Genomic DNA, 15654 nt, shown 5'->3' on the forward strand with positions numbered 1-15654 from the left:
TTATGTTGATTTAATAAAAAAACAAAAAAAACAAAAAAAACGATACCGAAAAAAAAAAAAAAACGATACCGATAATTTCCGACATTTTAAAGCATTTATCGGCCGATAATATCGGCAGGCCGATGTTATCGGACATCTCTATATATATCATATTGTTATGAAAGTGTCTGTTACTAAATTATATATTTACTTGCAGTGTGTATATAAAACGTGAATGGAGGCTTTTGAAGTTGTTTTAGAGGGCTTTGAAGGCTACAACAGAGACTCCCATTAGCCGCATCTTTCAAGCGTTTATCGTCAAAAAAATCGTAAAAAAAAAAAAAAAAGACGTGTGTTCTTGTCCTTCCTAATGACTGTGAACGATAGGCAAAATACCCAAAGAATTGCAGTTTACTGTAATGGGCCACTGTAGCGCTAACACTAGAACCCCCGGTTGAGTCATTTGGTGCCACTCCAGTGTTCTTTTGACACAACAAATGTTAAAAGGGCTGCAAAAGGTGATGGCGCTGCTGAACGCTCACCGTTCGATAGCCATAAAAACTGATTTACTTGAACACATTTTTTTGTCCAGATAGTGGACGTTTGCAATTTATAAGTGAATGTTGAAAGATCTAAAAAGGGGATGTGAGAGTGGGCAAATTCTTTGCAAGGGAACATGTGTGTTTGTTTGCTTCAATTGAACAGCTGCCTTATGAATTGTCTTCCTTTTCTTCTTTGTGTTTGCATTTGGGTTGGAGGGGTTATGACGGATGAGTGTGCTTGGGAGCAGCGGGGGAAATCAATGCCCACTCCTCAGAGGAGTGTGTGTTTGGAAGTGTGTGTGCGTACTTACCCTGCACGAGGCGTGTTTGTTTGGAGGTCAGAGGGTGGATACATTCATTGTTTTGGCAGCCGAAGCGGCGCAGCCCGGCAGTTCGGACCGCTTTCCTTTGACTCAGCACGGTGGCTCTGCACAGCTGCACAAACACACACACACACACACACACACACACACACACAAGCTTACATCAGGTTACACAACACAACAGAATAAAGTGCATGATAAGTCTGTAAGAGGGCACCCGAACACGTGTGTTTGTCGCAGGTCTGGATGACTGCCTGCAGCAGTACGTGTGCGTGTTCGAGCGCGGAGGTGTGTGTGGCGAGAGGCTGCTCAGGATCAGCCACGCCGAGCTGGAGGACCTGGGAGTGTCTCGCATCGGACACCAGGAGCTCATTCTGGAGGCCGTCGACCTGCTGTGTGCGCTGGTGAGTGGATTTTGTCGATATAGTCCAACGTAGAGTATGTTGAGTGACATTTCATTTCGGTTTCATGACATGCCTGAAAAGAAAGCAGGCTTTGTTACACATCTTAATATAAAACTTTGCCCCGCCCAAAAAAGCAGCGATGTTTCCAGTAGGGTTTATTAAAAGTAGAGATCAAACGATTTTTGGTTTGGCCGATATTTGGCATTTTGATGTATAATCTGTTGTTTTTTTACAACTACAACAGAACTACATCAGCAGATACAATATATACACATATGATACCAGTATTCAGTGTTGAAAAAAGACTAAGTGAATCGTAATAACCACTGCTCAAGCACCAGCCCATTTGCCCTGCTTGAGAAAAGTTCCCATTTTATTTTCACCGCAGCACTCATGCGGCCACGCAGCCCCCTATCCTTTTTTGTTTTTTGACATCTTGAAACCCAATTACTGTCCTTCTTTCCCAGCATCTTCTCGGTCCCGTTTTGTTTGTTTCCGCTACTGCAGCGATGTAGTCGCTCACCGAGCCTCCGTACGCAACTATAGTTTAGGCCAATTTCAGGTTTGATTCAATCAAATAACGCGACAGAAATGGATGGACACGAAGACAATAGAAAAGATCTCTACCAAAAACCAGAATTTTATGTTAATATTTTTACTCTTTGGAGACTTATTACAATCCGTGTTTCCATATGAGTTGGGAAATTGTGTTAGATATAAATATAAACGGAATACAATGATTGCCAATCGTTTTCAACCCATATTCAGTTGAATATGCTACAAAGACAACATATTGGATGTTCAAACCGATAAACATTTATTTTTTTGCAAATAATCATTAACTTTAGAATTTGATGCCAGCTACACGTGACAAAGAAGTTGGGAAAGATGGCAATAAATACTGATAAAGTTGAGGAATGCTCATCAAACACTTATTTGGAACATCCCACAGGTGAACAGGCAAATTGGGAACAGGTGGGTGCCATGATTGGGTATAAAAGTAGATTCCATGAAATGCTCAGTCATTCACAAACAAGGATGGTCACCACTTTGTCAACAAATGCATGAGCAAATTGTTGAACAGTTTAAGAAAACCCTTTCTCAACCAGCTATTGCAAAGAATTTATGAATTTCACCATCTACGGTCCGTAATATCATCAAAGGGTTCAGAGAATCTGGAGAAATCACTGCACGTAAGCAGCTAAGCCCGTGATCTTCGATCCCTCAGGCTGTACTGCATCAACAAGCCACATCAGTGTGTAAAGGATATCACCACATGGGCTCAGGAACACTTCAGAAACCCACTGTCAGTAACTACAGTTGGTCGCTACATCTGTAAGTGCAAGTTAAAACTCTCCTATGCAAGGCGAAAACCGTTTAACAACAACACCCAGAAACGCCGTCGGCTTCACTGGGCCTGAGCTCATCTAAGAAGGACTGATACAAAGTGGAAAAGTGTTCTGTGGTCTGACGAGTCCACATTTCAAATTGTTTTTGGAAACTGTTGACGTCGTGTCCTCCGGACCAAAGAGGAAAAGAACCATCCGGATTGTCATAGGCGCAAAGTTGAAAAGCCAGCATCTGTGATGGTATGGGGGTGTATTACTGCCCAAGACATGGGTAACTTACACATCTGTGAAGGCACCATTAATGCTGAAAGGTACATACAGGTTTTGGAGCAACATATGCTGCCATCCAAGCAACGTTACCATGGACGCCCCTGCTTATTTCAGCAAGACAATGCCAAGCCACGTGTTACATCAACGTGGCTTCAGAGTAAAAGAGTGCGGGTACTAGACTGGCCTGCCTGTGGTCCAGACCTGTCTCCCATTGAAAATGTGTGGGACATTATGAAGCCTAAAATACCACAACGGAGACCCCCTGACTGTTGAACAACTTAAGCTGTACATCAAGCAAGAATGGGAAAGAATTCCACCTGAGAAGCTTAAAAAATGTGTCACCTCAGTTCCCAAACGTTTACTGAGTGTTGTTAAAAGGAAAGGCCATGTAACACAGTGGTGAACATGCCCTTTCCCAACTACTTTGTCACGTGTTGCAGCCATGAAATTCTAAGTTAATTATTATTTGCAAAAAATAAATAAAGTTTATGAGTTTGAACATCAAATATCTTGTCTTTGTAGTGCATTCAATTGAATATGGGTTGAAAAGGATTTGAAAATCATTGTATTCCGTTTATATTTACATCCAACACAATTTCCCAACTTATATGGAAACCGGGTTTGTAGATAGGTAAGGAAAAGTAGGCAGCAGTTCACACATTTTCATACTTTCAGTAACATCCAGGAAGAAATTATGTCAGCCAGCTTAAAAAATGTCTCATCTACGTGAAGGAGCCCAGAAGTGTTTTTATTTAAGTGTTCCCAATATTTAAGGGTTCCTCACGAGGAATCCTTACAATGTATGAATCCATAAATTGCTATAAGATTGTATAAAATGGAGTCGATGGCGAGTTATTGTGATGTAGAGAAATCCCATATTGTTATCTTTTTCCCAGGTCATTTCCCATATTTTGAAATGAAAATGTCAATGCTCCTCTTAGATACACGTAATAAAGGCGCTTGTGAAATCCCCAGATTTTTTTCGTGCTAAATTAAACAACATTATCTATCCATCCATTTTCTACCACCTGTCCCTTTCGGGGTTGCGGGGGGTGCTGGAGCCTATCTCAGCTTATTCGGGCGGAAGGCGGCGTACACCCTGCACAAGTCACCACCTCATCGCAGGGCCAACACAGATAAACAGACAACATTCACACTCACATTAGCGACTCATAAAACATTATGTCGCTACTGGTCCAACGTTTCCCAAAATAAAAAACAACTTAAAGTATGGGCGTCAAACATAGGCCTGAACAGATTTTTTTGGCCTGCGTGAAGAGTTTGCCAAGTATACAAATTAGCTGTTTTGTTTTTTTAATGAAAGAAACTGCTGTTCTAAATGTGTCCACTAGATGTCATAATAACAATTCTGTTAGGCAAACAAACAGTTTATACCGGGGCCAAGCAAGAGGTACACAGCAAAGGGTGACTGTGGCTCCTCCTCCTCGACCCACGTGAAACTTAAAACCTGCCGTTTTATGTCTTCTGCTTCAAACACATCGTCGTTTGGCACCCTCGTTGCCCCAAAATGTCTCTGTCAAACACAAGAAAAGTGAACTTAACCCTTTTGAATAGTTTGTATCTCCATCACTTAGCATTCGATTGATACGTGGACATGACAAGAGAGGTATTTGATACCTAGAAGAGTTTACATGTGTTTTTTGTTCAATCCCAGAAAGACTGTGTCTTCAAGTTTAATCCTGGCTTTGTAGATACACTGAGACAAAGTCTAAGCTCATTGTATTTTTGAAGCTGCACCATTTCCTCAGAAATTTCAACAAAATTGAAGTGTTTTGTCCAGAGGATTATTTGTGATTTGTACGTTTTCTTAATGAGCTTGTTCTATTTTTAGCCAAAGTAAACAACCTGGAGTTGTCTTTAATTTTTAAGTTATCATGCCATGATTTTACCATTACGGCCCACTTGGCAATAGATTTTCCTTCATGCGGCCCCTGAGCTAAAATGAGTTTGACACCCCTGACTTAAAGCCTTGTTCAGCAGTTTACTAACCTATACTATTGGGGGGAGTTCCACAAACCATGTTAAACCCAGATTCCGATCTAACAAAAGGTCTAAACTCATTCTCCTTCTATGCCACATCAATAAAGAATGCACTCCCAACAGGTGTAAAGGAAAGTGCATCTCTATCCTCCTTCAAAACCGCACTAAAACAACACCTCCAGGCAACTTCAACCCTTGACTAACACCCTTCCACATTCCACCTCCCCGGATTGTAAATAACCAAATGTAAATAATCAAATGTATTTCTAATGTATATACTTGTTCTTATGCTATCTGAACTCACTATGTTCTCTGCTCGCTGTACATATCCTACCAAGTCAGACCTAAACTGTTTCAATGCCCATTTCTCTGATGATGCAATTGTTGATGACTGAAGTGCTGTTATCTACCAAACCCTCCTCATTCCACCCCCCGGATTGTAAATAATGTAAATAATTCAATGTATATACTCTGATGATTAACTTGTGTGATGACTGTATTATGATGGTAGTATATATTTGTACCATGAATTGATTACGTGAACCCCGACTTAAACAAGTTTAAAAACGTATTCGGGTGTTACCATTTAGTGGTCAATTGTACGGAATATGTACTGAACTGTGCAATCTACTAATAAAAGTTTCAATCAATCAAATATTTTTTTCTGCAAATGAATATTCTTGATTACTAATAACCGGTATCGGCCTTGAAAAAAACATATCGGCCGATCTCTAATTAAAAGCCCTTTAAAACGGTCTAAGAATATATTTTGTACAACACAACTCTGAAACAAATAATATGGTTTGTTAAGTACGAAAAGAGAGCAACATTCCAATAATCCATGACCAAAATATGTGTGTGTATGTGTGCCCAGAACTCGGGCCTAGAGACGGAGAGCGTCAGGACTCTGGCTCACAAGCTCGGCGCCTCAGCCAAAAATCTTCAGAACTTTATCTCCGGACGCCGGCGCAGCAGCCAGTCCGAAAGCAGAACGTCGCGGCGGCTCCCCAATGACCTGCTGACCTCGGTGGTGGACCTCATCACTGCCGCCAAGAGCCTGCTAGCTTGGCTGGACAGGTGAGACACACAGACCCCAGCTGACAGCCTTTCTTTACATACTCAGATGTACAAAGTTTGTCTTCACTCTCATAATGATTTTGGTGTGCATAAGAAAATGAAAGGGAAAACCATAACTCTCCTTGACCACATACTCATTTATTAACAAGTAAGGTTGTCACCAGGCCAGAATTTCAGCAGTCGAAACCGATACCTATGAATTTCCACTATTCTTGATACTTATTCCATACCACAATAAAAAAAACTTGACCCATGTACTTTTAAATTCACTACTTTATTGAAAACCGTTTCAAACTCAAGTATTTAAGAATACTGTGCTTCAACATCCTTAGTACTAGCTGCCAAGAGGTGTCCCGGTTGGGTCACATCTTTATGCGGGGGTCGTTCTCCCAGGATGTAGGATATGATTATAGCTCAGTTGGTAGAGTGACCGTGCCAGCAACTTGAGGGTTCCAGGTTCGATCCCCGTTTCCGCCATCCTAGTCACTGCCGTTGTGTCCTTGGGCAAGACACTTTACCCACTTGCTCCCAGTGCCACCCACACTGGTTTAAATGTAACTTAGATATTGGGTTTCACTATGTAAAAGCGCTTTGAGTCACTAGAGAAAAGCGCTATATAAATATAATTCACTTCACTTCAATTCACTTAATTTCTCATAAATCATACGACATACAAAAAGACAGGAATCAAACAAATGGAAAGCGTGCCAATCACACGGGAAGCTAAGGCAAAAACTTAGCACAGGAATCGAGAAACAGAAATAAACCAAAGTAACTGTTGCTTACAGCAAACAAGGAAGCCAGACAGTGTGTGGCGAGCAACGTGATTAGTGCCCGGCAGCAGGTGAGCATCCCGGACACTAATCAGAGGCAGGTGATACTAATTTGCACCCATGGCAACTAAAACAAAACCCGGGGTGCACAATACAGGAACTGAGGGAGTCCAAAACTAAACAGAACATGACGGATCATGACAAAATGAGTATCTAAATTTCGACATTTTCTTGTCCATTTCTGATGTTTTTTGTTAATTTTATTTCTACCATGTTCCACAGGCCCATAAAAAAGAGCAGTGGTGTCCACTGTTGAAAGTGTATCTAAGCTGTGTTTTCTTAGCACTTATGGAAGTTAAAGAGGTTGGGTTTCACACTTCTGGAGGTTTTCTGCATGCCATGATAACGCACACTAGGGGTGTGGGAAAAAAACCCGATTCGAATTCAAATGTGTGTGTGTATAAGCCTGCAGAGTGTGTCTGTTCCGCGACCTTGGTGCTGTTGCAAACGCAATAACACAGCCCGTCAGTCTAACAAAAGTCAAACACCAGGTGTATGTCAATTAGAGACAGGGGAGGGGTTTGTTGCTTCTTCCCTGGACTGTCCTCTCGGGGAATCTCAAATCAACGACCTTGCCACGTTGCTTGCAGCCAGGGAAAACAATCTAGATCAGAATGATTGTGTTTGAGCAAGCTAAAACAACTTGCAACTCGTCCATGCAGAGCGGACGGTGTCTCCAGGATGTTGTCGAGTTTGCGATTTAGTCCAATGTCACAAAAAGTCAGAGTACCCAAATTTCTGCCATCATTCTCCAATCATTTGTGGCAGCTTTAAGGTTCTTTAAATGGCCAGCATCTTCCGATTTGTTGATACACCAGGGCAATGCTTACTCCAATCAGCAGATGTCCTGTTATCATTATTCCGAATAGCTAGATATCTGTAACGTCCTCGACTGAAAGGGTCGCCAGGCAAGCGGCACTCCTCTTCTCCCAAGAGCAACACCCGTTTCGTCAGGACAGGCAGTTTCCCCCGAACCAGGGATCTTGTCAATTTCTTTGAGGCTAGTTGATGAAATACATTGTTTGGATTTTGGAGAGCAGAGCAAAAAGAGGCTACAAGAAAGTTGAGACAAACAAAACAAAGAAGCAAGCACGGGGGAGAAGGGAGAAGAGATGGGAAAGTGTCCGCCTTCGATGAGTCCCAGACAGAGAAAGACCAATCGCTGAGTAGAAACGTTTTCAAATGTATGTAGAGGTAGAAAAAAAGCTGCTGGATGCTGACCATTTATGATACTTCAAATGCAGCTACTGCCATTTTGATTGCTTAATTGAATTAGAACTGTATTAGAAGGTTGACTACAGCCACAGATGTTTTTGGCCTGACATTAATTAGAGATTAATTAGGTGATTATTTCCTACTATAAGACAGTCTGTTTAATTGAATCGGGGCGTTAATTGGAGCATTCAGGGTATGATTACAATTATTTTAGCATCTTAAGGACTACAGAATGTTGCTACTTACAGCAATAATGCATCACCTGCAGTACGTTGGGTTGCTGTCACCATGGTTACCAAAGTGAGCGAATGGGAACACCTGCGGTGGTTATTACTGTATATAAATAAGCCCTCTGGAGGTTTGATTACCGTCAAGGTTTTTTTTTTTTTGCATTGTGGGACACAAACGAGCAAAGACTTGAAGGGAACGTTTCCTCCGCATGCCACAACCAATTGCATTCTGGCTGATCCCGTGGAGTTCAAATTGATTTACCGCCACCAACGACGGAGTGAAGATGTTACTCTGCTTGGCCTCTCTGTCACTTCATGTAATCATGACTCCACACAATCACTTGCAACGTAACACACACACACACGCACGCATACACAATCTAAAAGGTCTTAAAATGCCAGACGCCCACTTTTGTCCTCGGGCCCAGCACGTGCAAATGGACTTGACGTGTAGAAACCCCCTCCACACACACACACACACACACACACACACACACACACACACACACACACACATCTGCATGTGCCGAGAACACAGGCGGCCGCCCACGTAACAATGATGCAACAGTAAAATGGCAATGAGAAAGGCATCGACCCAGCGGAGCTTGTTGCTCGCAGATCTTTATTGCGGCTTTATTGCTGGCGCGCTGGTATGGGACAACAATGTCAGTGAATCTGCTGAAATAAATCAAGTAAAGCCAAAGCTACGTCCTGACGTGTGTTTATGCAGCACAGGGACATTACGTGTGCTTTTGTGCGACATTCGCTCGTCAAACTGATGCACAGGCCGAGAAAAAAAATATCTCTTTCGTCTGTCAGGGAGTGAAATTCACAGCTCCTCGTTTACTCTTTACGTGCACATACACAGAGACCTGCCGATGAATTATTAAGAGGACACCGCTCTGAGAGAGACGCATTTTGCTGCTTTATTGCTATACAGGCAACTGGTAGAAGATTCGCCGAAGATGCACCTTGACTGGAAAATAGCTTGTAAAAGCAGAGGCCCCCCAACTGTTTAAATTTATGAAGTGCTTCTGGACAGGACTGAGAGACCCCCTAGCAAATACTTCAATAGATTTACATAATACAATGAAAGTGAGTGAATGTCCTAAAAAGGTCCCATACTATATGTGAAGTATGAAAGGTTTCGCAAAAATCTCGCCTTAATTCTGTAATTTAGATGGTCAAAAAGTGTTTTTAAAGCCCAACTGGGAATACAGAGTTCCTCTTAGAGCTGGGCGATAAAACGATACCAATATAAGTCGTGATGGACGCATAATCGATATTAATACAAAATAAGTTCGATAAAACGTTTGACTTTTTTTTTCTTTGTCGTAAGAAACCGGAAGTTGCGAAACAAGGTTGGTTGCATGTCCAAAGACATTCGCTGTCTGGTAACCGAGCAAGGCAGGAAGTTATCACTAGTGACACGCTATAACCAGGTTACAATATCAATTACATATCGAGTTGATTTTTTTCGTAGAGTGAGAAGAGAAACTAAAATGAGTGCTGCATAGAGCGGACACATTTTTGATTAAACAGGAAAAGTCACCTCGACAATATGGCAGTTTATATTTTTCTAAACGAACCATAGCCAGACCAAAGACTTGACCACCTTAGCCGCGTTCGCCCGGAGCAAATAACTGACTCATAACTTCCTGGCACAAAGCCTGCAGAAAATAGTTCTTATAAGGTTTCTCTTTGTTTACAATTTCACATTTTGCAATGTTTTATTTTAACACAGTATTAAGCATTTCTCGCATATTCCTTATTTCTGCGCCTTCATTTTAAGAGAATATTGTTAAGTGTTCAATGTGATTTTAGAATTGTGTTTACAATGTTTGAGTGTTTCTCATGGTTGTGTTTCTGCCTTGATAGCTGAGGGGATTATAATCAAAGGAAGGTTACATTTGAAATACAATTTTTTACATTTAATATATCCTGGTTCTTATTTTCAATAGGTCATAAAAAAATATCAATATCGACCGTTAAAAAAACAAATATTGTGATACAGTTTTTAGCTATAATGCCCAGCCCTGGTCGCTCGTTTATCACAATTAATTGCCGCCTGACATGACTGTGGTAAACAAATTTCCGCAAATATTTACATAGAGCATAAAAAAATGTAACGTGGTTTTTGCGTAACGTGGGTTGGCTCATAGAATTGCACTCTGCACTGAAAGATGATGATGTGCTTACATGAAAGAGAATGCAGTGCGTCAGGTTAGATGCAACACGGAGTTATGCTGACCGAAATGTGGCGGTAATTTTACTTTTGGCCTTGGCTTGCCATCAAAGTAGACCTATGCAATATATAATATATTATATATCATTATTTCAATGGTGGTCTGTGCGGTCAAACTAGACATTTTATCAAGGTAATGTCAATCTGTTCTGACTCCCGACGAAAATATTGCTGCGTAACTTTACAAATACATTTGGCTAATGGACATCAGTAAAATGTGGCATAATTACTTAGTAAACCATCTTGCAAGAAGCATAGACAAGAGAAACCTACAGCGTAGGACTCGTCGATTGCCATTTGAAGTTCCTTGGAGTAGGATTCGGATTCGGCTGCGTATCTAGCAACATCAGTCATGGAGAGTGGGAGGGAACTACAGAATTTTGACCGTCATTGCAGTACCTTTTCTGGCCACATTATTACACACGGCACCTTTAACAAATGCTTTACAGGAGTGGTTCTTAACCTTGTTGGATGTACCGAACCCCACCAGTTTCATATGCGCATTCACCGAACCCTTCTTTAGTGAAAAATAAAATGTTTCTTTTTTTCAAATTCAAGAAAAAGTTGTATGTTTTTTTACTGGCGCACAAAATGAACCGTGCATGAACATCACCTTGTTCAAAGAACAAAATCAACACAGTGCATGAACTCACAACAAATTACACACCTTACACACATTACCATGAATTGATTAACGTGGACCCCGACTTAAACAAGTTGAAAAACTTGTTCGGGTGTTACCATTCAGTGGTCAATTGTACGGAATATGTACTGTACTGTGTAAACTGTTTCATATAATGTATTCTCTTCCTTTGCAATCTGCTAGTAAAAGTTTCAATCAATCAATCAAACAACCTGCAAATCAGATGGAAAATTAGAGGGAACATTGTTTGGGAGTATCCATAATACGCCGATAGGGAGAAGTTTTTATTTACACTATAAGTCGGATGTGTCTTTACCTCCGTGGCGGAGGCTCCGCCGAACCTCTGAGGCCGATTCCCCGAAACCCTAGGGTTCGATCGATTCCAGGTTAAGAACCACCGCTTTACAGGTAGTCTAAATCAGTGCTTCTTAACCATAGGGTCGGGGCCCATTGTTGGGCCTAGAGGGCCGCCAAAAAATATCAGTTTCTCGGCTGAAGTCCATATGGGCCGCTGCGTACTTAGTTGTTATACACTTTTCCACCACTTGTGGCAGTAATGACAATATCAAACAGAAGAGGTCTGGAGCTAAAGGCGTTGAGAAGATTCTAAAGCGCAAAAATATGACTAAAGTGGTGAAGCTGTATTTTCATTTGCACTTAAATTTTATTGACAGTATATTAAAAAAACATATTCTTTAATAATTTAGTTTTAATTATTTTAGCACTGTGTAATTGTATGTAAATGTGTATGTAAATTTGTATGTACATTTAAGTCCCTTCTTTTGGTTTGTGGTTTCATATAATTTGACAATGTTTATCATGTTAAACTGTAAGTACGTTAGATATAATTATTGAATACGATTACAATCAAGAGTAAGATTACTTATTACATGTTGATATTTGAGTGGGCCCGGCGCCCCTCCATAGTGGAAAAGTTGGGCCTTGAGGGCAAAAGGGTTAAGAACCCCTGGTCTAAATAAAGGTGCTTTCAAATAAACTTTAAATAGGCTTTATATTTTAGTCTACTAAATTTATTGTAATTTTAGTTGACTAAAATGTTGTTTAATTGTGTTGACTAAAGCTAGACTAAAACTAAATCAATTTAGATAAAAAAAAATTTGACTAAAACTAAAATACATGTTCGTCGAAAGACAAACTTCTCTCAAAATTAAAAAGGGACACATATTACTGTTCATCATTAAAAAAAAATACATGTTGGATAATGGGGGACCAATTAAAAGCAAATGTGGTCCTACCAGATAAAGGCTTGATTATGCATTGGAGACATTTCATGTATTTGGTATGAACACGGTAAGAAAATAAGAATACCAATTTATTATTTTGATTCATCTTATTAGAAAAGTTGTTATCTCAGAACGTCATGAGGCCCTGATGGTTGGCCAGCAGGCTGCACACTGCCTTAGGTCCTTCATACAAATATAAATATAGCACACAGCCTCAATAGCGATGACCCACATGGCACATAGCGCCACAGACTTAAGCACCAGGGACCGCGGTCCCCTACAAATCTGGGTCTTCAGCGCAAAGGAGGCACCTTGTCCTGTTTGTATGTACTGTTTTGGGCCGTTTTCATAAAAACTTGGGTTTCTAAATCCCAAAGGGCGACAATAAGCAGTTGACAAAGTAGTCCTTCTCCAAAATAGAACGACCCATTTTCCTGGTTCTGCCCCATATAAAGATAAGAATCTACCAAACAAAACTAATAGATTTATAGATTGTCTCTAATTAGAATGTTCAGGTGTGCCTAACGAAGTGTCAATTGAGTCCATCCAAACGCAACATTTGGTTACTGTCTCCTCTGCAGGTCTCCTTTTGCTACTGTGGCAGACTACTCGGTAACCCGAAATAACGTCATCCAGCTCTGCCTGGAGCTCACCACCATCGTGCAGCAGGTTGGTGGAAGCGTCTGAAGGATGACGGCTCTTATTGTTTCAAGTGTGTTGGCGTGGGCGTGATGCTGCACTCTTAAGACCGTCAGTGAGACATTTTTTTTTCGTTGTTGTTGCCATCCGTGTGCTTCCAGCCTGTATTGGAGAATTGACAGGCTTATAAATAACAGACGGATCTGTCTGTTAGTGTGTGTGTTTGTGTGGGAATGTTTTTATTTGCCAGCAGTGTGCAGGTGAAGGGTTCAGTATAACACCACGCCCAGACCAGACAGCATACGCATGGTGTGTTGTGTCGATGCTCTGCTCCCTACCGTCACTTATGTCACATTCTGCTTGTCCTCCACAGGACTGTACGGTGTTTGAGACGGAAAATAAAATCCTCCATGTGGTGAGTTTGAGGTCCTCAGCAATCTGTCGTTTGTTTATTTGTGATACACATTAAAGCATCTACACTAAACATCACTACTAGTAAAACATGCAAGGGTGCAGGGGTGTCCAACTCATTTTCATTGAGGGCCACATCGCAGTATTTGCTGCCATTGGAGGGCCAAGTAATAGGAAGGGGTTTCATATGGCCAAATTCCTGGGTGATTCTCGCGTGAGGGGAAGGTGGCTGATAATGATGGAAAGCATTACTCGACAGCAACTGACACTGTGGCCAAAGTTGTAATTGCCACAAAACACATTTTAAGATATTCAACACTTTAGTCTGGCAACTAAAGTGTATAGTGCACCCCCCAATTTGTCACATATGTGCCAGGTAAACCGCGACGAATGGGGCCATATGAATCCCCCTCCCACTGTAACAGTAAATAATACAAATATAAATGTATGAATATTTGACTCATATTACACAATTGTCATGCATTTGTTTATCATATATATATATATATATATATATATATATATATATGCATATATACATACATATATATATATATATATATATATATATATATATATATATATATATATATATATATATGCATATATACATACATATATTTATATATATATCCATCCATCCATCTTCCTCCGCTTATCCGAGGTCGGGTCGCGGGGGCAGCAGCCTAAGCAGGGAAGCCCAGACTTCCCTCTCCCCAGCCACTTCGTCCAGCTCCTCGCGGGGGATCCCGAGGCGTTCCCAGGCCAGCCGGGAGAGATAGTCTTCCCAACGTGTCCTGGGTCTTCCCCGTGGCCTCCTACCGGTCGGACGTGCCCGAAACACCTCCCTAGGGAGGCGTTCGGGTGGCATCCTGACCAGATGCCCGAACCACCTCATCTGGCTCCTCTCGATGTGGAGGAGCATCGGCTTTAGTTTGAGCTCCTCCCGGATGACAGAGCTTCTCACCCTATCTCTAAGGGAGAGCCCCGCCACCCGGCGGAGGAAACTAATTTCGGCCGCTTGTACCCGTGATCTTGTCCTTTCGGTCATGACCCAAAGCTCATGACCATAGGTGAGGATGGGAACGTAGATCGACCAGTAAATCGAGAGCTTTGCCTTCCGGCTCAGCTCCTTCTTCACCAAAACGGATCGATACAGCGTCCGCATTACTGAAGACGCCGCACCAATCCGCCTGTCGATCTCACGATCCACTCTTCCCTCACTCGTGAACAAGACTCCGAGGTACTTGAACTCCTCCGCTTGGGGCAAGATCTCATATATATATATATATATATATATATATATATATATATATATATATATATATATATATATATATATATATATATATATATATATATATATATATATATATGTACAGTATATATGTATATATATATATATGTCTAAGTATATAAATACACATACTGTATATAGATTTGTTTTTTTTACATACACTGTAAAAAAAACAAATCTGTAGATTTTACGGTAAGAAAAACGGCAGCTCAGCCACCAGAATACTAGAGTAAATGTACAGTAGTATTTACAGCATATTACTGTAAATAGAATTATAGTACCACAGTTTTTTTAACAAAAATTCTGGCAACTGCCAGTTGTTTTTTGAACCACATAATCTACAGTTGTTTTTTCCAGAGCATTACTGTACATTAAAAAACAGTGCCACTTTTATTTTTTTGTTTTTTTGTTTTTACTATAACATCTATTCTCATTTTTCCAGTGTAAAGTTTGATATTGAATTAAAATTTAAGTATTTATTTTCAATTCAACAATAAAACTGTTTAGACTAATATTTGTTGCATTTTTAGATAATATTCATGTTTAAAATACATTAAGTAAGAAAAGATAAAGTACTTTATTGACGCATATTATTTCAAGGATTTTGCGGGGCATATAAAACTATGTGGAGGGCCAGATCTGGCCCATGGGCCTTGAGTTTAACACACAAGATCTAGTGTGACTTAACCACTTTTTCTTGTATATCAAATTTATGTGGACATATTTTGTCTAAATATGACAAATGAATGCAAAAAGCTACCTTTTTAGGCCTTGTGTGTTTACTCTTTCAGGCTTTAGTCAACAGCATACAAATATATACGGTGGATGCAAATATCAAGCAAATTACATAATTTAAGGGGACCTTTGATGATTTTAATCGACATTTAAAACACTTCCTTGTGGTCCAGATAATATTTATTGGATATGCTTTGTTGTAAATTTTGCTCAACAG

At 40.5% G+C, this 15654-nt stretch overlaps 1 protein-coding gene across 3 annotated transcripts in view; it reads left to right on the forward strand.

Annotated features, from left to right (window-relative positions):
• Positions 1-15654, forward strand: part of cnksr2a (connector enhancer of kinase suppressor of Ras 2a) — a 91217-nt gene that overhangs the window by 12316 nt on the left and 63247 nt on the right. For all 3 annotated transcript variants that reach the window (XM_061965122.2, XM_061965120.1, XM_061965121.2), the window contains exons 2-5: positions 1085-1248; positions 5743-5945; positions 12937-13024; positions 13368-13409. In XM_061965122.2, the coding sequence (XP_061821106.1) occupies positions 1085-1248; positions 5743-5945; positions 12937-13024; positions 13368-13409 (497 nt within the window). The remainder of the gene's footprint in view (positions 1-1084; positions 1249-5742; positions 5946-12936; positions 13025-13367; positions 13410-15654) is intronic.

The sequence above is a fragment of the Nerophis lumbriciformis genome, linkage group LG07 (genome assembly GCF_033978685.3).
Source record: "Nerophis lumbriciformis linkage group LG07, RoL_Nlum_v2.1, whole genome shotgun sequence".
In the NCBI taxonomy this organism is placed as follows: Eukaryota; Metazoa; Chordata; class Actinopteri; order Syngnathiformes; family Syngnathidae; genus Nerophis; species Nerophis lumbriciformis.